Source organism: Oenanthe melanoleuca, chromosome 24, assembly GCF_029582105.1.
Source record: "Oenanthe melanoleuca isolate GR-GAL-2019-014 chromosome 24, OMel1.0, whole genome shotgun sequence".
In the NCBI taxonomy this organism is placed as follows: domain Eukaryota; kingdom Metazoa; phylum Chordata; class Aves; order Passeriformes; family Muscicapidae; genus Oenanthe; species Oenanthe melanoleuca.
The window spans coordinates 2,600,998-2,621,953 of NC_079357.1; the positions used below are offsets into that span (position 1 = coordinate 2,600,998).

Sequence of the window (20,956 nt, forward strand, 5' to 3'; positions counted from 1 at the left end):
CTAAACCAGGCCCTGGGCTTCTAAACCAGGCCCTGGGCTTCTAAACCAGGCTTGGGGCTTCTAAACCAGGGTCTGGGCTTCTAAACCAGGCCCTGGGCTTCTAAACCAGGCTCTGGGCTTCTAAACCAGGCTTGGGGCTTCTAAACCAGGCTTGGGGCTTCTAAACCAGGCTCTGGGCTTCTAAACCAGGCTCTGGGCTTCTAAACCAGGCTTGGGGCTTCTAAACCAGGCCCTGGGCTTCTAAACCAGGCTCTGGGCTTCTAAACCTGGCCCTGGGCTTCTAAACCAGCCTTTGGGCTTCTAAACCTGGCCCTGGGCTTCTAAACCTGGCCCTGGGCTTCTAAACCAGGCCCTGGGCTTCTAAACCAGGCTCTGGGCTTCTAAACCAGGGTCTGGGCTTCTAAACCAGGTTTTGAGTTTTCTCCACCAGATTTTTTTTTGAGTTTTCTCCATCACACTCTTGAGTTTTCTCCCCCAGACTCTCTGAATTTTCTCCACCAGGCTCTTTGAGTTTTTTCCCCTAAGTTCTTGAATTTTCTCTACCAGGCTCTTTTCTCCCCCAGACTCTGAATTTTCTCCACCAGACTCATTGAGTTTTCTCCACCAGGCTCTTTGAGATTTTTCCCCTAAGCTCTTGAGTTTTCTCCACCTTTTTTGAGTTTTCTCCACCAGACTCTGAATTTTCTCCCCCAGGCATTGAGTTTTTTCCCCTAAGCTCTTGAGTTTTCTCTACCAGGCTCTTTTCACCCCCAGTCTCTGAGTTTTCTGCACTAGATTTTTTTGAGTTTTCTCCCCCAGACTCTCTGAATTTTCTCCACCAGACTCTGAGTTTTCTCCACCAGGCTCTTTGAGTTTTTTCCCCTAAGTTCTTGAATTTTCTCTACCAGGCTCTTTTCTCCCCCAGACTCTGAATTTTCTGCACTAGATTTTTTTGAGTTTTCTCCACCAGGCTTTGAGTTTTCTCCCCCTGACTCTTTCAGTTTTCTCCCCCAGGCTTTTGAGTTTTTTCCCCTAAGCTCTTGAGTTTTCTCCACCAGACTCTCTGAGTTTTTTTCCCTAAGTTCTGATTTTTCTCCACCAGATTTTTTTTGAGTTTTCTCCACCAGATATTTTTGAGTTTTCTCACCAGACTCTCTGAGTTTTCTCTCCCAGGCTCTGAGTTTTCCACCAGGGTTTGAGTTGCCTCAGCACAGCCCAGTGATTCCTCCTAGATACAGTTCTGATAATTAATGACATTAATTAATGACATCATGCCCAATGCTGCCTTCAGCTGGGGATCATTTCCAGCGCTGTGTTTATGTCTCCTGGTGGTTTCTGGAGGGAGCACAGTGATGTGATGGAATGCAGGGCAGCACAGGCAGGAGGTGCCACCTCCCTTGATGTGGCTGCTGCCCAAGGATGCCAAAATCTGTGGGGCAGAGAGCTCAGGATGCCAGGGGCAGCAGCCAGATGTGCACAGCTGCTCTGCCTGCCAGGAGTGGGGTTTGGGCCCATGTGGCATTTGCAGAACATTGTCTCCATTAGCACAGGCTGGGAGGGGCTCTGGGAGAACAAGGGGAGATTATCTTGACAAATGCCCTGTGTTTTGCTGCCATGTGAAAGCCCAAACCGATGCTTTCCCTGGGTGCTGCTGACTGAGATTGATTGGGGATGGGCCCAAGCCCATGGGGAGTAATGAGGGGAGGAAGGCACTGCTGCTGTGATGAGCTTTTCCCTCTGGGTAATTGCAGATGGAGAGGGGATGTGTTGTCTGGGTGATAGATCTTGGCATCTCTTGTCTTGTATTTAATTACTGGAAAGTGAAGTAATAGATGTTTAAGTGATGAATAGATGTTGTGCATTCAGGTAATTATGGCCTTAATAAAAATGACAAATGCAGATTTGGTGCTGTTGAAATTTAGGATGCAGAGAGCAATCCCCTGTGCCGGCGGCTGCAGCTCAAGGATATCATCCCCACAGAGATGCAGAGGTTGACTAAATACCCTCTTCTGCTGGATAACATTGCTAAATACACAGGTAAAGCCTTTCCCCTGGGGTTTGGGCACCCACCTCAGCAGCTTTTTTAGGTAAATGTGTTAAATAACACTTCAATTTTATGTGTCTCTCTCTGTTTGCATTGCGACCTCACTGCTGCTTTCTGCACAGGAGGTGTAAAAAATAATAATAAAAAAGAAAAATCCAGTGTTTGTTGCTCCTTAGGAAAATAAAAAGGAAATTCAGTGTGCAATAAGTGAATCTGTCAAACCTCTAAAGCAGCACAGAATGTCCTCATGCTCTTGCAGAGGGTGGGGTTTAATTAGGAGGTGATACTGAAAGATACTTTAAGCACAACAGGTAAAAATGTGATAAATAATAGCACAAAATGCTTTCCCAGCTTTACTATCTGATACCTGCTGCAGAGTCATTTCATTACTCATAAAAATAGACTGCAGCTACAAGTTCCCTCTAATCCTAATTAGGAAAGCATGTGATACTCCATTATCTTTGATGTACTGGTTTATGTTCCTGTTAACTGAATTCTCACTGTGGTTGCTGGTGCTGCTGAGGATTGATGGCTTCACCTGTGCCTTACTCTTAGTAAGGATTTGAGGTTTCTCAGATTATTGTGAATAATTGTCACAAGGCCCTAAAAAAGGGAGAGTAACACTTGTATTATGTGTAATGATCTGCAGGTCACAAGGAATTCTCTCCTGTCACAAATCTCATTTTTATCACTTTTGCAGGGCAGTGCTTTTGTTGATAGATTGCTGTGTGAGTTTAACTCCTCCTTGTCCCATTTGAGGTCAGCTGACAGGTCTCACCTTTGCTGGGATGCTCTGTCCCACTGGGTTTTGTTCTTGCAGAGCTGCCTGAGGAGAAGGAAAAAGTGAAGAAAGCAGCAGATCACTGTCGCCAGATCCTCAACCACGTGAACCAGGCTGTGAAGGAGTCAGAGAACAAGCAGGTGGGAGGGGCAGAGGGAGCAGTCAGGGTTTGGGGCAGCAGTGGACCTGCCCCCTGGGGAGCCCTGCTGCTCCAAGTGATCATTGTCCTGCATTTCCTGCAGCACTTGGAGGATTACCAGCGGAGACTCGACCTCTCCTACCTGAAGCAGTCAGAGGATCCCATGATGGACGAGTTCAGGGTGAGTGGCAGCATTAAACCAGCCCTGGGTGAGTGGAGTTTACAGCCCTGTCATTCACTTTGTGCTGCTCCTGGTGCACAGTCGAGTGGTCTTTGCAGATAAATATTTCTGTATGGAAATGAAAGCAATTAGTCTCAGAAGTGTGAGTTTTGCCACCTTCCTGAAGATTTCTGTGGCTCTAACAGCCCAGTTCTGCACATCATGGTGCTGATGAAGCTTGTCAACAAACCTTTATGGCCTGCAAGCTCAAGCACTGTATCCCAGAAGAGATATCTGATGGGTAATGAGATTATTGTGGGTGTTTATCTCATGTCTTGGTGATGCTGTTGGAAGTGGGGAGGCCTTGGAGAGCGCTGAGGTGTAACAGTGGAATTGCTTTAAAAGGAGAGCTTGTACAAAAACATGGGAGATCCACACAGCCAAATAAAGCCTGAAGTCCAGTATTAAAAATACTCTGTTTCATGACTCCTGTAAATGCCTGCAGTTCTGTTGGAAGCTGGTTACCTGCTGGTTGCTTCCCCATCTCCCTCAAAGTCAGTGTGAATCAAAAAAAAAAAAAAAAAATTTCTATAAAACTGTGTCATTTATCCTTCCCCAAATAAACCTGCAAGCATTCAGTGAGGAAAGGAAGAACTTCCTGGCAACTTGCTGTCATTGATTGTAGACTCTGAGACTTGGAAGGGAGGAATTGTGAAAATTGTCACTTCTGCTTGCCTGCAGATCTAAATGTCAGGAGCACTGAAGTGCCTGAAGAATCCATTGACATTACAAGTCCCGTCAGATCAGGGGGATGATTTGTAAATAATTTGTAGGCACACTTGACTTGCAAATCGAGTGCTGCAGCATTCATCAGCTGTGATGCTGGAAGTGAATGTGGGGTATTAGAAAAACTCCTCCTAGGAAACGGGTGATGCCTCCTAATGCCTCAGGAGCTTGACTTGGTGGGGGAATTCCCCACCCTGTGGCACTTGGCATGTGAGAGGAGCAGTGCAGAAGTGATAAACAGCATCTCTGACAAGATTTTGGGTTTCTTTTCCCAGCCTGGGTTTAGTGCTTAACTCCAGAATGGAGTCCCTCTGGCATCCCTGTGTTTTATCATGACTTGCTTCTATAGAAATTTATTTTTTTTTTCTTTCCCCTGACAGAACCTGGATCTAACAAAGAGAAAGATGCTCCATGAAGGGCCCCTGACCTGGAAAGTGAATCGTGACAAAACCATCGGTGGGTCTGGGCCGTGCCCTCCCTGCCCTGGCTCTGGGGGAGGTTGCTGGGATGGAGAGGAGGGAGAAGCTCTGCTGCAGCTCCCAATTATGCTTCTTACTGCCACCTCTAATAATGCCTGTGTGCTTCTCTGAGCTGATTAAATTATTCTTGTCAATTCTGAAATGTGCTGGAGCATCATTAGGGCCACGCAGGGACACAGCAGTCAGTCATGAGCTGATCCAATTCCATCTGGAGCTTTCTGCTGGAGTTTTCATGAGGAAGATTTGCAAGCTTTGCCTGGGATGGCACAGCACTGATTGCTGCCTCTGCATGAGTAATCAGAAATGCAGCTTTCTGATGGGAATCTTTTAACTCATTCTGGGCTTTTTCTGCACTCTGGGCAGATCTGTACACCCTGCTGCTGGAGGACATCCTGGTGCTGCTGCAGAAACAAGATGACAAATTGGTGCTGAAGTGCCACAGCAAGATCCTGGCATCCACAGCTGACAGCAAACACACCTTCAGCCCCATCATCAAACTCAACACTGTGCTGGTTCGCCAGGTGGCCACAGGTCAGTGCAGCCCACTGAGAAAGCAAAAACAGAAGCCAAAAATAAAGATTAGCTCAGTTGAGGAAGATGATTTTGTGTAGATTTGCAGAGTAGAATATGGAAAACTGCGTAGGCTTAATTCTTGGTTGTCCAACATTGTGCTCAGTATGGATGAGCTGTTTAATTTCTTTGCATCAGTAATAGGCATTGCTTGAGTTTTAAATAGACTTCTAAATGAAAGTACTCTGATTGTGTTAGAGGAGAAGCACTCTGGAAAGTATTAGAAGGGAAAAGAGGAGAAATGGAGCCTTTCCAAAATGGGTTGAAATGGGTTTTTTCCTTTGAGGGCACATTTCTTTGCTAGGACAAGGTCAGTGTGTCTGCATCAGTGTTAGAGAGTGATCTCAAGGACTTTTTCCATGCTTTGGGCTGGGTTATGGCTTGTAGGGTTTTTGGGAAGCTGTGGCACTGTCTGAGTGCTCCTCCCTGTGTTGTGCAGATAACAAAGCTTTCTTCGTCATCTCCATGTCAGCAACGGGCGCTCACATCTACGAGCTGGTGGCACAGACTGTCTCTGAGAAGAATGTGTAAGTCCTGGGGCAGTCCCAGCTGCTGCTGGCTCTGGGAGACCTTTTCCCCATGAATTCCCTCAGTTCCTTCTCCAAACTTAGCTGGAACCTTGGTGGCCTCTGCAGGAAGCATCCATGGGTAGTCCCTCCCAGCTGGTTCACTCCAGACCCTTTCCTGCCCTCCAAAATGTTTTTATTTACCTTAAAATGCTGGTTTTTTGGGCCTGACTGTCAGATCAGACACAGAAATCATCCTGCATCTTCATGCTGACCAGAGATCTTTGCAGATTTGCATTCTGGCATCATAAACAGCCCAGTGCAGGAATTGGATTCCATGGCTAAAACCTTTATTGGGAGAAACTTTTCTCCTAAAGAATGTGCAGGGAGAGATGTGTTTTTTGGGATGTTGCATGTATTACACTCCACTGATGTGTGGAATAATGCTTTTTTATGTATTTAAAAATCAATTAACTGGTTGATCTGACAAGTGCTAAGGTCCTGTCTATCATTTCTCTGTGCTGAGGAGCATCCAGGTGAGCTGAGCTTTGTGCTGTGCTGATTTCAGGGTGTTCCTGAACAGAACTTTTTAAAAAACATTTCTTTTGGTAAAAAAAAAAATGCAGTAATAATATCAACTGGATTTAAGAGGATTAAATAGAGAAATGCTCATTCTGTTTCACATTCTGCATGGTTTTATTTGCTGTTTCTGCTGCAGCTGGCAGGACCTTATAGCTCAGATGGCAGGAACTGTGAAGATGGGGAGCAGCAGGAGAGTGATCCCACTGCCTCAGTCAGGCCCTGGAGAGTAAGTCAAAGCTGCAGGAAGGAGAAAAGCTGATTTTTCTTTCTCCAGCACCCCTTTCCTTGCTCAAAACTTGCCCTCCAAAGGCTGGATTCTCCTGCAGATGATGGTGACTGAAAGGATGTGTTTCTTCTTCCCTCCCTGCAGAGAGGAGCGTGAAGAAGAGGAGCAGCAGAAGCTCAAAGAGCAGCATGACATTCCTGCCAGCAGCCTGCAAAGTCCAGGTGAAGCAGGACTCAGGGAGCTGGGAGCAGCAGATTTGCTCCACAGGGTGCAGATGTGCCCAGCTGTGTTCCTGGGCCTTGGGGATCCCAGGGCAGCTTTCAGATTTTTCTCAAGGGATGGTTTCTTCACAAGTCATTCACAGAAGTGATGCTGAACCTCTTGGAAATACACTATTAATTAATTTATTATTTTCATCTGATTCATAAACTGCTCATTTTTTAACCCTGGAAAGAACTGGGCTTATATCAAAGCCACACTCAAGAATTTTAGTGTTTCCAGAGTGGAATTTTCTGCGGTTGTTTCACCTGAATTTTTATTTTCTGTCCTCTAGATAAAGATTTGGGCCTGGAGTCTCCCTTGATGCTGAACCCTCAGTCCTCTTCACCCATCATGTCAGAGAAGGCCAAGGTGGAGGGGCTGCTGGGGGCTGAGGGGCAGTTTGAGAAGGTGCAGCAGGCAGAGCTGGCACTGAAGGACTCCAGCTCAGCCTCAGTGCCAGAGGGGCAGTGGGCTCAGGATGCCCTGAGGAACTGTGAGTATTTAGGCATCTCTTTGGTTTTTGGGAGTTTTATGTATCAAATTAGGATGATAGCAAATTTTTACCATCCATGGAGTGCTTTGATGGCAAAATCCTATTGCAGAGTTTAATGCACAGTGCCATTGCTGGTCAGCAGTTTTCAAAGACAAGGCAGTCAGCCCTGGACTTGCTTCCACAGCACTGGAGCAGAACTGGAGATGTTGCTTGTGTTGCAGAATAAAATTTTCCTTTTTTCTTTTTTTTTATTAGGTAAAATCCTGCAAATTGTTAAGGTCACTTTATATCCAAAGCCCAGGCTCAGATTTCCTGAGTACCTGGGAGGTGGTTGGGTCTAATTAGGTCAGCACTTGTGTGTGGTGAGTTTTCCTGATGGACAGATCATTGTTTGAAATTGTTTTTTTAGGTTTTAAATCACTTCCTCTGCTCTCCTTTCACAGGAGGGATGCAGGGCTCTGCAACCTGCTGGATCAGCTCTGGCACTGCAACTCCTAAATATAACTCCCTAAAATTTGAATGAATTCATTAATCCACAGACCTCTCCTTGGCAACTCTGGAAGGGACACAAAGTCCCTGAGTTGTCCTTGGAGGGAAGAGTCTGTGGAATATTTGCTTTTACCAAAATGCAGAACTCTCACATCCTTGGCCCCAATTGCCTCTTCCATCCCTCTGTCCAAGCAAGGACAGCTCTCTGCAGTCTCAGAGTTCTCAGATCTTTAAATCCATTTATTCTCCTTAGAGGATTTAAAGTTCTTTTCTAGTTCTGAATATTGGACAGATATTCTTGGTACTTGTTTTAAGAGACCACATCTGAAATAATCTTGCTCTGGGGGTGTGTAAGGACAGTTTTAGTGACCCTGCAGCATCTCCTGAGTGCTGGGAGTTAAAAGAGCAGCTCTCCAACATTGTGTCAAGAGCCTGAGCTGAGTGACAGCTCTGCTTGTGACATCACAGCTTTTTTTGGGTGTTGCAAGAGCATTTTGTGGTGAGGAGGAACAATCTGAGGCTCTTGAGAGCAGCACGTTTTTGTTTGGAACAATATGTCCCTATTATGAAGTGTTTGGTTGGGATAATTTGGGAACTAAAGGAATGTGGGTTGAAGTTCAACCAGGCATAAATTTGCATCAAATTTTAGAGAAAATGTTTCTTAGATTTTTTTTCCTCTTTTTTTTTTTTTTTTTTTGCTCTTTTATTTCAAACCTGAGTGGAATATTCCCAGTTTCCTTGAGGTGGGAATCCCCTGCTATAACCACAGCTGTGAGCTCCTTTGCAGGGTAAAACCCAAGCACTCAGGAGAATTATTGGAGACAATTTCTTTGGTTTTCTTCAAGGAGATGCAACATGTCCTGACATATTGTGAGGTAAAACAGGGCAGTGAGGCTGGAGCCTTTAATGCATTTATTTTTATCCTAGTTTTTCCAACCAAGAGCAAGGAGAGGAGTCACACCTCTGTCAGAGGGTGACCTTTGTGTCTGCTTTAATCCTTCTGTGCCCTGTGAGCACTGCCTGGATTTGTCAGGTGCTGTTAGTGCAAGAGCAGGATTTCCAGACTTCTTCATAGAAACAGAGATTTTGGGCAGGCAGGAAGGGAGGTGATGAGCTCACAGAATATCCTGAGCTGGAGAGGAGCCAGAAGGATCATTAAGTGCAGGTTCTGTCCATTTAAATGTGATTTTTTTTTTTAATGTACAGTGTAAAAAACCATCTCTGAGTCTGGTATCACCACCAATCTTTGGAGTTTTCACAAATGGTTGGGTGCAGGTCCTGTCCATTTAATTATTGGGTTTTTTTAATGTACAGTGTAAAAACCGTCCCTGATCTCTGAGCCTGTTCAGAACCAGCTGAATCTGACATTACCACTAATCTTTGGAGTTTTCATAAATGGTTGAGTGATGGTCCTGTCCATTTAATTAAGACTTTTTTTAAATGTACAGTGTAAAATCCATCCCTTATCTCTGAGCCTATTCAGAGCAAGCTGAGCCACCAATCTTTGGTGTTCTCATAAATGATTGAGTGCAGGTCCTGTCCATCTGAGTTTGGTATCACCACCAATCTTTGGAGTTTTCCCAAATGGCTGAGTGCAGGTCCTGTCCATTTAATTATTGGGTTTTTTTAATGTACAGTGTAAAAACCATCCCTGATCTCTGAACCTGTTCAGAACCAGCTGAGTCTGGTATCACCAGTAATGTTTGGAGTTTTCCCAAATGTTTGAGTGCAGGTCCTGTCCATCTGAGTCTGACATTACCACTAATCTTTGGAGTTTTCCCAAATGGTTGAGTGCAGGTCCTGTCCATTTAATTATGACTTTTTTTTAAATGTACAGTGTAAAATCCATCCCTTATCTCTGAGCCTATTCAGAACAAGCTGAGCCACCAATCTTTGGTGTTCTCATAAATGGTTGGGTGCAGGTCCTGTCCATCTGAGTTTGGTATCACCACCAATCTTTGGAGTTTTCCCAAATGGCTGAGTGCAGGTCCTGTCCATTTAATTATGGGGTTTTTTTAATGTACAGTGTAAAAACCATCCCTGATCTCTGAGCCTGTTCAGAACCAGCTGAGTCTGGTATCACCAGTAATGTTTGGAGTTTTCCCAAATGTTTGAGTGCAGGTCCTGTCCATCTGAGTCTGACATTACCACTAATCTTTGGAGTTCTCACAAATGGTTGGGTGCAGGTCCTGTCCATCTGAGTCTGATATCACCACCAATATTTGGAGTTTTCCCAAATAGATGGGTGCAGGTGCTGTCCATCTGGTATCACCACCAGTATTTGGGGTTTTCACAAATGGTTGGGTGCAGGTCCTGTCCATTTGGTATCACCACCAATCTTTGGAGTTATCCCAAGTGTTTGGGTGCAGGTGCTGTCCATCTGAGTCTGACATTACCACCAATATTTGGAGTTTTCAGAAATAGTTGGGTGCAGGTGCTGTCCATCTGATATCACTACCAATATTTGGAATTTTCAGCAATGGTTGGGTGCAGGTCCTGTCCATCTGGTATCACCACCAGTACTGGGGGTTTCACAGAGGTTGGGTGCAGGTGCTGTCTGTCTGATATCACTGGGGTTTCACAGAGGTTGGGTGCAGGTGCTGTCCATCTGGTATCACTGGGGTTTCACAGAGGCTGGGTGCAGGTGCTGTCTGTCTGATAACACCACCAGTATTGGGGGTTTCACAGAGGTTGGGTGCAGGTGCTGTCCATCTGGTATCTCTGGGGTTTCACAGAGGGTTGGGTGCAGGTGCTGTCCATCTGGTATCTCTGGGGTTTCACAGAGGTTGGGTGCAGGTGCTGTCTGTCTGATATCACTGGGGTTTCACAGAGGTTGGGTGCAGGTGCTGTCTGTCTGATATCACTGGGGTTTCACAGAGGCTGGGTGCAGGTGCTGTCTGTCTGATAACACCACCAGTATTGGGGGTTTCACAGAGGCTGGGTGCAGGTGCTATCTGTCTAATATCACTGGGGTTTCACAGAGGCTGGGTGCAGGTGCTATCTGTCTAATATCACTGGGGTTTCACAGAGGCTGGGTGCAGGTGCTGTCCATCTGGTATCTCTGGGGTTTCACAGAGGCTGGGTGCAGGTGCTCTCTGCCTGGCTCTGGGTTCTCACTGCCCTCGCTGTCCTTGCAGTGGGGCTGCTGAGGCAGCTGTTGGAGCAGCAGCTGGGCCTGGCCGCCCCGCGGAGCCCGGAGCAGCGGCGCTGGCAGAGCCCGGAGCCGCCGGCGGAGCAGGGCGGCACCGCGGAGCCGCCCGCGGGGCACGGCCCCCGGACTGCAGAGTGCCCGGCCCCGGGGGAGCCCATGCAGGGCGCGGAGCCCCCGGCCAGGAGCGCCCTGCCCATGGACAGCAGCAGCTCCGAGCTGGAGGGGCTGGGCGCCGAGGAGGGCGGAGAGCGGTTCTTCGACGCTCGGGAGGCGCACGGCGACGAGAGCCCCGGCGAGAGCGGCAAGGACGAGGAGGAGCTGCAGATCCGCATCTCAGGTGAGCCGGGGGGGCAGGAAAACCTTACAGCTGCCCTGAAACAAAACAGTCAGCCTCTTCCTGCTACAAATCCCAAACATCCTGTCCCAAGCCGGCAGGAGAAGGTAAGGGTTACAGATAAGAAAGCCATAAAACATGGTAATTGAGTAGTTTCTATAGGTTGCATGCAAATATTAGGAAATTAGTGTATTGTGTTAGATTGGTTAATGGAAATTAGAATATTCATCATAGAAGAATACTTATTGTATTGTAAATGGGAAATCTCTCTCTTGCTCTCTCTTACCCCCTTGCTCTTATCTCTTGCTCTCTTACTCTCCACTGGGCTCTCACTCAGGGGCCTGCTCTGCTTTACACTTGACCTTCTGCTCAGCTGGGATGGGACAGTCAGCTCCCAGCTCTCAACAAGTCACTTTAGCCCTGTGCAAAAAGGGCATGGTTAATTCTTCATGAAATGCTGGGGGGCACAGCCTGTGCCAGGCTGGAATTGCAGAGACACCAGGCACAAGCCAAACGCTCCATTCTGCCTGTCCTGGACCATTTTATCTCCTTACTGCCTATAGGGACCTATAGGGAAAAGGGTTTCCCTGGAGGCAAAGCACTTTTAAAAGCCCTTTTCCTGATCAAGCTTCAAGAAAGAAACTCAGGGTATTAATTTTACACTGTAATAGTCTCCTGTAGCCTTACCACACTCTGAACCTCTTAAAAGTTTATTATTTTATTATTTTTATTGTTATTCTGCACATGGACTATTTGACAGCTCCAAGCTTAGCACAGAAGCTGGTGTTTATCCCATGTGCATTTTGTAGTAGAAGCAGCTGCTGTCAGGTGGATTCAACACTAACAGCCCCACAGAAGTCTCTTATCCATAAATATTCTCTTATTTAAAAATTGGATTATATCCACGTGCATAAGCCAATTTGTGACTGCCCCAATGCTGCTTTCCAATTATATATTGCAAATAATTTTTCTCACTGAGACATTTTAAATTATTAAAACTGAGCCAACAACTTGAAGCATCTAATTTATTTGTCACCTCTTCCACTGTTTACTTTTTTAACTGTATGGGGACATCAAAATGAGATTGATCTGTTTTTAGTCAGTTCTGAGTCCCCTGTGCTGGCTTTGCTTTAGTATTACAGAGAAATTCATTAAATAGGCTCCTATTGCTGGGTGCAGGTTGTGAAATCATTTTCTGGCTGTAATTACTTTCTCTTTTTAGCATATCAGCAAGCTCTGTTTTAAACCTCATCCATCTAAAAGCATCCTCAGTGCCAGGGTGGGGAGTGGAGTTGGGGAATCCAGCAGCTGGATTTGTCAGGTGCTGTTAGTGCAAGAGCAGGATTTTCAGTTATTATCATAGAAACAGATTTTGGGCAGGCAGGAAGGGTGGTGATGAGCTCACAGAATATCCTGAGCTGGAGAGGAGCCAGAAGGATTATGGAGTCCAAGTCCTGTCCATTTAATTATGTTTTTTTTTTTATAATGTACAGTGTAAAAACCATCCCTGATCTCTGAGTGTATTCAGAACCAGCTGAGTCTGATATCACCACCAATCTTTGGAGTTCTCACAAATGGTTGAGTGCAGGTCCTATCCATTAAATTATGGTGTTTTTAATGTACACTGTAAAAACCATCCCTGATCTCTGAGCCTGTTCAGAACCAGCTGAGTCTGATATCACCACTAATCTTTAGAGTTTTCCCAAATGGTTGAGTGCAGGTTGAGTCTGATATCACCACCAATCTTTGGAGTTCTCAGAAATGGCTGGGTGCAGGTGCTGTCCATTTGAGTCTGATATCACCACTAATCTTTAGAGTTTTCCCAAATGGTTGAGTGCAGGTCCTCTCCATTTAATTATGGGTTTTTTTAATATACAGTGTAAAAACCATCCCTGATCTCTGATCCTATTCAGAACCAGCTGAGTCTGATATCACCACCAATCTTTGGAGTTCTCACAAATGGCTGAGTGCAGGTCCTGTCCAGCTGAGTCTGGTATCAGCCCTAAACTTTGGAGTTTTCCCAAATGGTTGGGTCTGGTATCAGCCCTAAACTTTGGAGTTTTCCCAAATGGTTGGGTCTTGTATCACCTCTAAACTTTGGAGTTTTCCCAAATGGTTGGGTGCAGGTTGAGTCTGGTATCACCACCAATGTTTGGAGTTCTCACAAATGGTTGAGTCCAGGTCCTGTCCATTTGAGTCTGGTCTCACCACCACTCTTTGGAGTTGTCCCAGATAGTTGGGTCTGGTCTCACCACCACTCTTTGGAGTTGTCCCAGATGGTTTTTCCCAGGAGCTGGGCTGTGGGACATCCCCACTCCTGTCTCTGAAGATGTGCTGAGCCCCCTTCCCCAGCCCTGCAGCTCCTGGGGCTGATCCAGTCCCACCCCGCTGTCTCCGCAGGAAATTATCTGATCCTCGACGGCTACGGGGCGGTGCAGGAGAGCTCCACGGACGAGGAGGTGTCAGCCCTGGTGCTGCAGTGCACCTCCCACAGGCAGCCCCCCCTGGACTGTCCCCAGCAGCAGCAGCAGCAGCAGCAGGAGCAGCCCCTGTCCCCCAGGGACGGCTCTCCCTTCCCCGAGGAGCTGCTGGGCTCGCGCTGGCCGGGGCTGGAGGAGCCCTGCCCCTTCCTGGGCAGCCCCCAGCTGCCCCTGCAGCTCCGAGTGCAGCTCCTGCAGTACATCCACAACATCCAGCACGCCCTGGAGAAGCTAAAGGTGGGTTGCTTTTGTTGGTTTTGTTGTTGTTTTTATTATTGCTGCACGATCGTCACCTGAGCGTTTCACCATTTCCATACCCTTTAAATTCTGGGTTAGAAAAAAGCTTTAAAACAATTTTGATGAAGAACACAACCACATTTCTCTTCATCTCTGGCTCTCACTCCTAGAAGCCTTTTTAAAGCAGAATATTTTCCTTTTTGGCTTTTTTCCTTTTTTCCTTTGGTTTTGTGTGCATTGAGTTGTGGATCGTGATAGGCCACTAGTTCTGCTGGACTGGAGGGCTCTTTATGCTTTGATTTTGATCTGAAATATTTTGATTTTTGATTTATTTTTTTTCTGAGGGATAGGACAAGCCTGCAAAAAGGGAATTTTCAACAGGACATTGGCCTGAGGAATGTGGATTCCTGAAAAAGATTAGGGAGAAGTTCTTCAGAGGGAGGTGGGAGGGTTGGAGTGCCCATCCCTGGAGGTGTTCAGGGACAGACTGGATGTGGCACTTGGTGACAAGGTTGGGCCATAGGTTGGACTCAGAGATCTCAAAGGGCTTTTCCAGCCTTGGTAATTCTGTGAAATCTCTCATGTGCTGCTGCTCTTAGTGTCACATGAAGATGTTGAGTTGCACCAAGGATATCAGACCACAGTGAGGCTTTCAGGACCAAATATTCCAATTTATTTTTGCTTGAGATGAGGATTCTCTCTATGGAATAACCATAGAAGGTTTCATGTGTGAAACAACCAGTAGCCAGCCTTTAATTTGACAGAAATCAGAATATTACATGCAAATCAAGCTGCTGAGAAAGGAGCTGAGGGGGCTCACTTCACCCTGGCTGTTTGCAGTAGTGAAACTTCTCTTTTCCTCTTTGAAGCCCTTTGTTTGCTGGGTGGAGGTGCAGCTGATGTGGGGCTGTTGGTGTTTTGCAGGAGGTGGAGGAGGATTACAGCGTCCTGCGGCGCCAGGGGCTGGCTGGCTCAGCCTGCACAGGAGAGCACTCAGGTAGGAGCAGCCAGAACCAGCCCAGAGCTCAGTGTGAGTGCAAAAACCAGACAGAAAAAGCACTTCTATTTATTGAATTATTCATGTATATTTAGGGCAGAGAAATCTCCCCAGGGTCACCAAAATTTCACACTTTGTTTGGTCCTTTTGCATTTTGGGGGTTAATTTTCAATTACAGCTTCAGGTAATGAAGTCATTTATCCAAAATTTGCTCCCCCCAACTCACTTTTGTTTCCATCAGTGAGGTGTCCTTGATTCCCAGGTGAGGAATTGTTGTGTCTGCCCAAAATGGGAGAGCAGCAGCTCCCACTGGGTGTGGAGTTGAGAGTTTTACACTAAAGAACTGCAGGGTTGCAGATAGGATTTCAGCTTTTCTGGTTTTCATCTAAGGCATCAGAGATCCAGCTGGCCTTTCTCTCCTGCCCAGAAAAGGTTTCTGCTCATTTTTAATGAAACATGAGTGGGCTGAAGAGCCTGGCAAGCAGAGACAGGTGGGCAGGCTGGGATTTTTATTGAGATGAGTTGGTTCCAGCTGCCCCACACCTTCATCCCAGGGTGCTGGGAATTCCCCCAGGGACATCCCTGAGCTGCTGAGCCTGCTCTGCTCTCCCTGGGGTGGCTCTGGGGCCCTCCAGCTGGAATTGCTGAGTCCTGCACAGCCCAGAAATGCCCCACACTCATCTCTCAGTGCATCCTTTTCTCTCACCACCTTTTTCTCTTTTTTTTTTTTCCTTTTTCCCCTCCTTCAGACAAAAGCTAGTCGTGTTTCCAGGAGTGGCTGAAGATTGGATGAAGAGAATCAGGACACAGCAGCTGCTGTCTCCCCTGTGGACTCTGGGATGAGGGTTTGGAGCATCCAAACAGGAACCATTCTCTAGCAAAGTGGGCATGGGGTGCTTTTCCTGTGGGGCATCTGCACTATCTTGTCAGTGAGGGAGTCTATTCTATTCTGCTCCTCTCCTTGCTACCAGAAATTCTTTTTTTTTTTTTCTTCAGAACAGAAAAAAAAAAAAAAATACCAAACCAAATGTACAGAGCTTTGGGTGTAGGATATAAAAAAAAATGTATTTAGACATTTAAAAGAAAAAAAAAATCAATGTATTTATTTGACTTCATTCCGTGTATCAAAAGCACATTTTAATTTTTTAATCTGCCTTTTTTTTTTTTTTTTTTTTTTTGTTTTGTTTTTTTGTTTTTGTTCTATTTTTGGGTAGTGACAGTTCTGACCCCCTGCATGTGGCCCACCCTGCCTGGTGAGGGGACAGGGGGGAGCTGAGTGCAGGTGTTTCCTCACTGGACTGGACTCTGCACTCCCTGCTGGCACTCAGACTACCAAGAGCTACTCATGAAGGTGTTAGGATGGAATTGATGGCTGGAATTTCCCTGTGTCCAACCAACTGCATGGGAATTGCTCATGTCACCACGTGTGGAACAGGAATTTTCCATGCACTAAACAGCCAGGCACTTGAGATGGGCAAATTTTCCTTTTTTCCTTTCCCATCCCTTTGCTGGGAGAGGAGAAAGAGGTTGAATTTTGTTTTGTTTTTTTTTTTTTTTTCCTTGACTTTGTTGGCTTTGATCATTGTCTCCTTTGTAAAGTGATAAAAATACTTGGACCTGCAGCACTTTTGTAACTCTTCTCTGGATCAAAAAAAAAAAAAAAAGAAAAAAAGAGAAAAAAAATGCAAACCCAGAAGTGTTTCAAGGATGTGGGGCAGCTCTGCCCTGATTCACTACTGAATGAAAAAGGGCTGTCATGGAGTTAGCCACAGGTACTGCTGATTTTAGGGCCAGTAAGTTTTAGTACCTGGAGTATGTCTTGCTGAGGGCTTGACGTGGGGTTTGGGGTTGTTTTTTGGGGTGGGATTGGTTTTTTTGTTGAGTTTTTCCTTTTTTTTTTTGGAAATCATTCGTGCCAATGTGATCTCACCCAAATGGAGATTGGCAACCCCAGGAGGCTGAGGCAGCTCTGGGCACTGGCTCAGCTCTGGGATTGCTGCTGGAATTGCTGCCAGGATGGAACTGGGGACACTGGGCACTCCCTTCCTGCCCCTCCCCTGTGTGGGTTTCACAGATGGGTCTGGCATGAGTTCTGCACCATGCACTGGGCTGCAGGCACCTCCTTGTTCTCCTGGCTTTGGGTGGCTCAGCTGAGGGTGATGATGAACTTTTACTGTCCTGCTTGCCACAGGGTGGTTCAGGTGTTCCTGTGAGCTGTGTGAGGATCACACCCTCTTCCCAAGTTTTCAGCTCTCTAAGGAAGCCCAGCTGAGCATCCTGCACATCCCATGGACAGTGGGACCAACCTGCCTTTGCTCAGCACCAGGATCCTCCTGCTCTAAGAAACCTCCTCTGTCCCTGTCAGAAAAATCCCAGCTCGTGTTCCTCCCCTAGAAGCCTTTGGGGGGATGAGTTCAGGTGACAGGAGAGGGACAGAGGTGGTTTTGGTGTGGGATTGGAGCTTGGAGCCCTGGGAGGGTTGGGAGGAATTCCTGTTGCTGTAAGAGCATCACCACTGCCAGCAGCAGAGCTGCCAGGAGCTCCCTGGTTTGTTTTTTTTTATTTTGGGATGCACCAAGACCTGTCCTGTTGTGTGGGATTATTGTCAGTATTAACTCAAGGATGGGCTCTCCCCTCCTCACCTCAGCCCCACCATTCCCTGTTATAAACATCCAGATTTCCCCCAGCCTGGAATTCTGCCATGGATGCTGCCAGGAGGAGAACTGGCCACTCCACTCCAAAAACAGTTCCTGGGACCTCAGCAGCCTAAAAGCTTCCCAGAGCTTTGGTTGACAGAAAATCATCCCTGAATTCCAGAGCAGAGGGAGCTCAGTCTGCCTTTGGGAGAATGTGCTGGAAGAGCAGCAGAGGTGGGGCTTGGGGAGGTCTGGCTGTTTCTGGAGGAGCAGCAGATCTGGGTTTGGGAGGTCTGGCTGTTCCTGGAGGAGCAGCAGATCTGGGTTTGGGAGCTCTGGCTGTGTCTGGAGGAGCAGCAGATCTGGGTTTGGGAGCTCTGGCTGTTCCTGGAGGAGCAGCAGATCTGGGTTTGGGAGCTCTGGCTGTGTCTGGAGGAGCAGCAGATCTGGGTTTGGGAGCTCTGGCTGTTCCTGGAGGAGCAGCAGATCTGGGTTTGGGAGCTCTGGCTGTTTTGGGAGAGCAGCAGATCTGGATTTTGGGAGGTCTGGCTGTTCCTGAAGGAGCAGCAGATCTGGGTTTGGGAGGTCTGGCTGTTTTGGGAGAGCAGCAGATCTGGGTTTAGGAGGTCTGGCTGTTTTGGGAGAGCAGCAGATCTGGAGTTTGGGAGCTCTGGCTGTTTCTGGAGGAGCAGCAGATCTGGGTTTGGGAGCTCTGGCTGTTCCTGGAGGAGCAGCAGATCTGGGTTTTGGGAGCTCTGGCTGTTTTGGGAGAGCAGCAGATCTGGGTTTGGGGAGCTCTGGCTGTTTTGGGAGAGCAGCAGATCTGGGTTTGGGAGCTCTGGCTGTGTTTGGGAGAGCAGCAGATCTGGATTTTGGGAGGTCTGGCTGTTTTGGGAGAGCAGCAGATCTGGATTTTGGGAGCTCTGGCTGTTCCTGGAGGAGCAGCAGATCTGGGTTTGGGAGGTCTGGCTGTTCCTGGAGGAGCAGCAGATCTGGGTTTGGGAGCTCTGGCTGTTTCTGGAGGAGCAGCAGATCTGGGTTTGGGAGTTCTGGCTGTTTCTGGAGGAGCAGCAGATCTGGGTTTGGGAGCTCTGGCTGTTTTGGGAGAGCAGCAGATCTGGGTTTGGGAGCTCTGGCTGTTTGCTGCTCTTTGCTGATGGTTGAACACAAAATCCTCACTGGGTCCCTCCAGGCTGCCAGAATTCCAAGGTCTGTGCTGGTTCCTGGTTCCCCTCTGGTGCTTGTGGCAGCAGTGAAAAGCTGGCAGTGCAGCATGTGTGTGAATTGACATTTTTGCTGGAGTGGATTTTGCCCCAAATCCCTAAACTCTGCCTTGGGGTGACCCCCAGGGGTGAGGGGAGCTGTGTCCCTGCCACCTCTGGGGTGGATGGGAGGATCCCTTCAGCCCAGCTGTGACCCCAGTTTTGTGGGGATATCAGTCCTGCTCTGGGCTGGCTGTGCCTGAGCTCTGGATGTGCTCACCAGCAGGGAAGGGAAGCTGCCTCAGGGATCCCTGCAGCTGGAGGGAATTCCTTCTTCCTCCCTGGCACATCTGCACCACAGCTGGAGGGAGGAGCTGCAGCTCAAATGCACTATTCAGGATTATTTCAGTTTTTCCCTCCTTCAAGCCATAAAATTCCTCTTCTTTTAAAATGAAAATTAGTGATGGGTTGGGCATTTCCTTACCCAAACACTTCTCTGGAGTTTTTTTGTCCCAGCCCCTTCCCCAAGCAGAAGAACAAGAATTTCTTGTTTTGGGATATAAGAACATCTGGGAGATGATTTCCCTTCTGCTGTCACACAGCTCATGGACAAGCCCAAAGCTCAGATGGGATTTTTCTGGGATGGGAATTCCCTTCTGCAGAAATTCCTGAGCAGCCCTGGTCTGTAGGGAGGTGGGGTCAGACAGCACTTGGCCTGTTCAGTGTTCTAAAATTGGATATTCTGATTTTTATCTCCCTGTATCCAGTGTTTTCTCCCCAAAAAAAATCCCTGGATTCCCTCCCCATCCCCAAAGGTGCCAACTGACAAGCAGATGTACTGCAAAAGGGATACTGCAGCCAAAACACTGCTGTTTTATTTTGAATTAAGTCTTGTGGAGCTCTCTTCATACTAGAATATTTTTATTTTCTTTGTACAACATACAATCATGTACTCTTAACAGAGATTTACTTTAAAGAGAAGAAAAAAAAAAATCTGGAAGTATTCTTTAAAAAAAAAAAATACACAAAAATCTTTATTAATAATCCTGTATTTTTACTGATCATGTTTGAATGTCTAAAAAGACTTTATTGTTCTAATTATCCAGATGTATGTTTGTAAAATAGCTCTTTTATGACTTAGCTGATCAGGTTGTATGTTTCTGGAATTAAATATTGGTCACTTAAAAAAAAAAAAAAAAAGAAATCTGTTTTCAGGACCTGGGAAATAGAAAATTTAAGCGTTTCAAATATCATTAAATAAGCTTAAAGGAAAATGAGCTTTGTCTGGTGGATTTTTTGAAGTGTTTGAAGGACAAATGATGGCAAAGGAAATTTTCCTTTTGGGGGATGATGAATTTTTTTGCAGAGATTGAAGCACCTTGGTTGTATTTTTGCTGCTCAGAGTTCATGAATTATTAACTAATTAATTAATTGACTGCAGGAGCAGAAATTCCCTGCAGGAATTGAACTTTGATGTGTCCTGCACACCCTGGGGCCCTCCTGGTTTTTCTGCAGCTCCCAGGTGAGATTTAAAGGGATTTTTTTTTCTTTTTTTTAAGGAATTTCTGCTTGCCCTGGTCATGGCCAACAATTTCATGAATATGGGAGAAGTTCAGCTGGCTCAGCTGATGCTCTGAGACAATTCAACCTGAGCAGGGAATTCTGCTTTTAACCCCAAATAATTTTTGGCTCTTTGTCCTTTTAAATCCAACCAGAACCATTATTCAGTTAAATTAATTAACTGATCCTGTTAATTTATTGCCATTTTTATAAGGGAATTTATTTTGAAGGTTGGGAGCCTTCTGTGTGATATTTCATCTCAGCACCTTGCAAATATTGATTTGAATTCCCATTTTTTTGCTGGATCATTTTCCCTCCTCTGGGGTGGACCCAGAAATATAAAAGAGAAATGAAATTAAAACTGGGCTGTTGGGGGAACCTGTGAATTTTTGTGGTGAGAGTTTGATGATTTCTCTCCCTGAACCCCTGGAATTTGTGACATTCCTGACAGACAAGCTGGCAAAAATAAATGAATTAAGAGCAGCAAAATAGAAAACAAATCAGGTTTATTCCTGAAAACTTGGGAGTTTTTCCTTTTTTTTTTTCCCCTTCCCTGTCTGCATTATGCACATGAAGCTCCTTGAGAGATTTCTTTATTACTTTATTATAATTGGTAATCTGAGCTGTGTTGCACTTTCCTAATGATGCTCTTCGTGTTTTGCCTATTTAAATGTTATTTTATATATTCCCTTTATTGCCTTGCTGTAAATAAATGATTCAAAAACTCAACAGCTCAGAGAAACCCAAGCTGCTGCCCTGGAATCCCAGATTTGGGCTCATTTTTGGTAATTTTTGGGTCATTTTGAGTCATTTTTTGGGTTATAGGAGCTTCAAGGTCCCTTCCAACCCAAACCATTCCATGAT

The 20,956-nt window shown here is 46.3% G+C and overlaps 2 protein-coding genes across 9 annotated transcripts in view; one reads left to right on the forward strand and one right to left on the reverse strand.

Moving 5' to 3' along the window:
• The window catches only part of ARHGEF12 (Rho guanine nucleotide exchange factor 12), an 80,283-nt gene extending 60,474 nt beyond the window's left edge, over positions 1-19,809 (forward strand). The window contains exons 29-42 of one of the 8 annotated variants that reach the window (XM_056509535.1): positions 1,902-2,016; positions 2,844-2,944; positions 3,047-3,124; positions 4,270-4,345; positions 4,732-4,899; positions 5,378-5,465; positions 6,163-6,252; positions 6,397-6,473; positions 6,806-7,006; positions 10,633-10,983; positions 13,381-13,697; positions 14,622-14,694; positions 15,444-18,293; positions 18,420-19,809. In XM_056509535.1, coding sequence (XP_056365510.1) covers positions 1,902-2,016; positions 2,844-2,944; positions 3,047-3,124; positions 4,270-4,345; positions 4,732-4,899; positions 5,378-5,465; positions 6,163-6,252; positions 6,397-6,473; positions 6,806-7,006; positions 10,633-10,983; positions 13,381-13,697; positions 14,622-14,694; positions 15,444-15,454 — 1,746 coding nt within the window. In that variant the 3' untranslated portion in view covers positions 15,455-18,293; positions 18,420-19,809. Of the gene's footprint in view, positions 1-1,901; positions 2,017-2,843; positions 2,945-3,046; positions 3,125-4,269; positions 4,346-4,731; positions 4,900-5,377; positions 5,466-6,162; positions 6,253-6,396; positions 6,474-6,805; positions 7,007-10,632; positions 10,984-13,380; positions 13,698-14,621; positions 14,695-15,443 lie in introns of all 8 variants that reach the window. The other 7 variants (XM_056509536.1, XM_056509537.1, XM_056509539.1 and 4 more) reach the window with 7 other exon arrangements.
• On the reverse strand, positions 17,243-18,621 carry LOC130262424 (pinin-like). Its single transcript, XM_056509542.1, has 2 exons — positions 18,453-18,621; positions 17,243-18,243 (listed from the first exon to the last, which is right to left on the reverse strand). The coding sequence occupies exons 1-2, from the start codon at positions 18,619-18,621 to the stop codon at positions 17,495-17,497; spliced, it is 918 nt and encodes a 305-aa protein (XP_056365517.1). The 3' UTR covers positions 17,243-17,494.
• Positions 19,810-20,956: the final 1,147 nt, after the last annotated feature.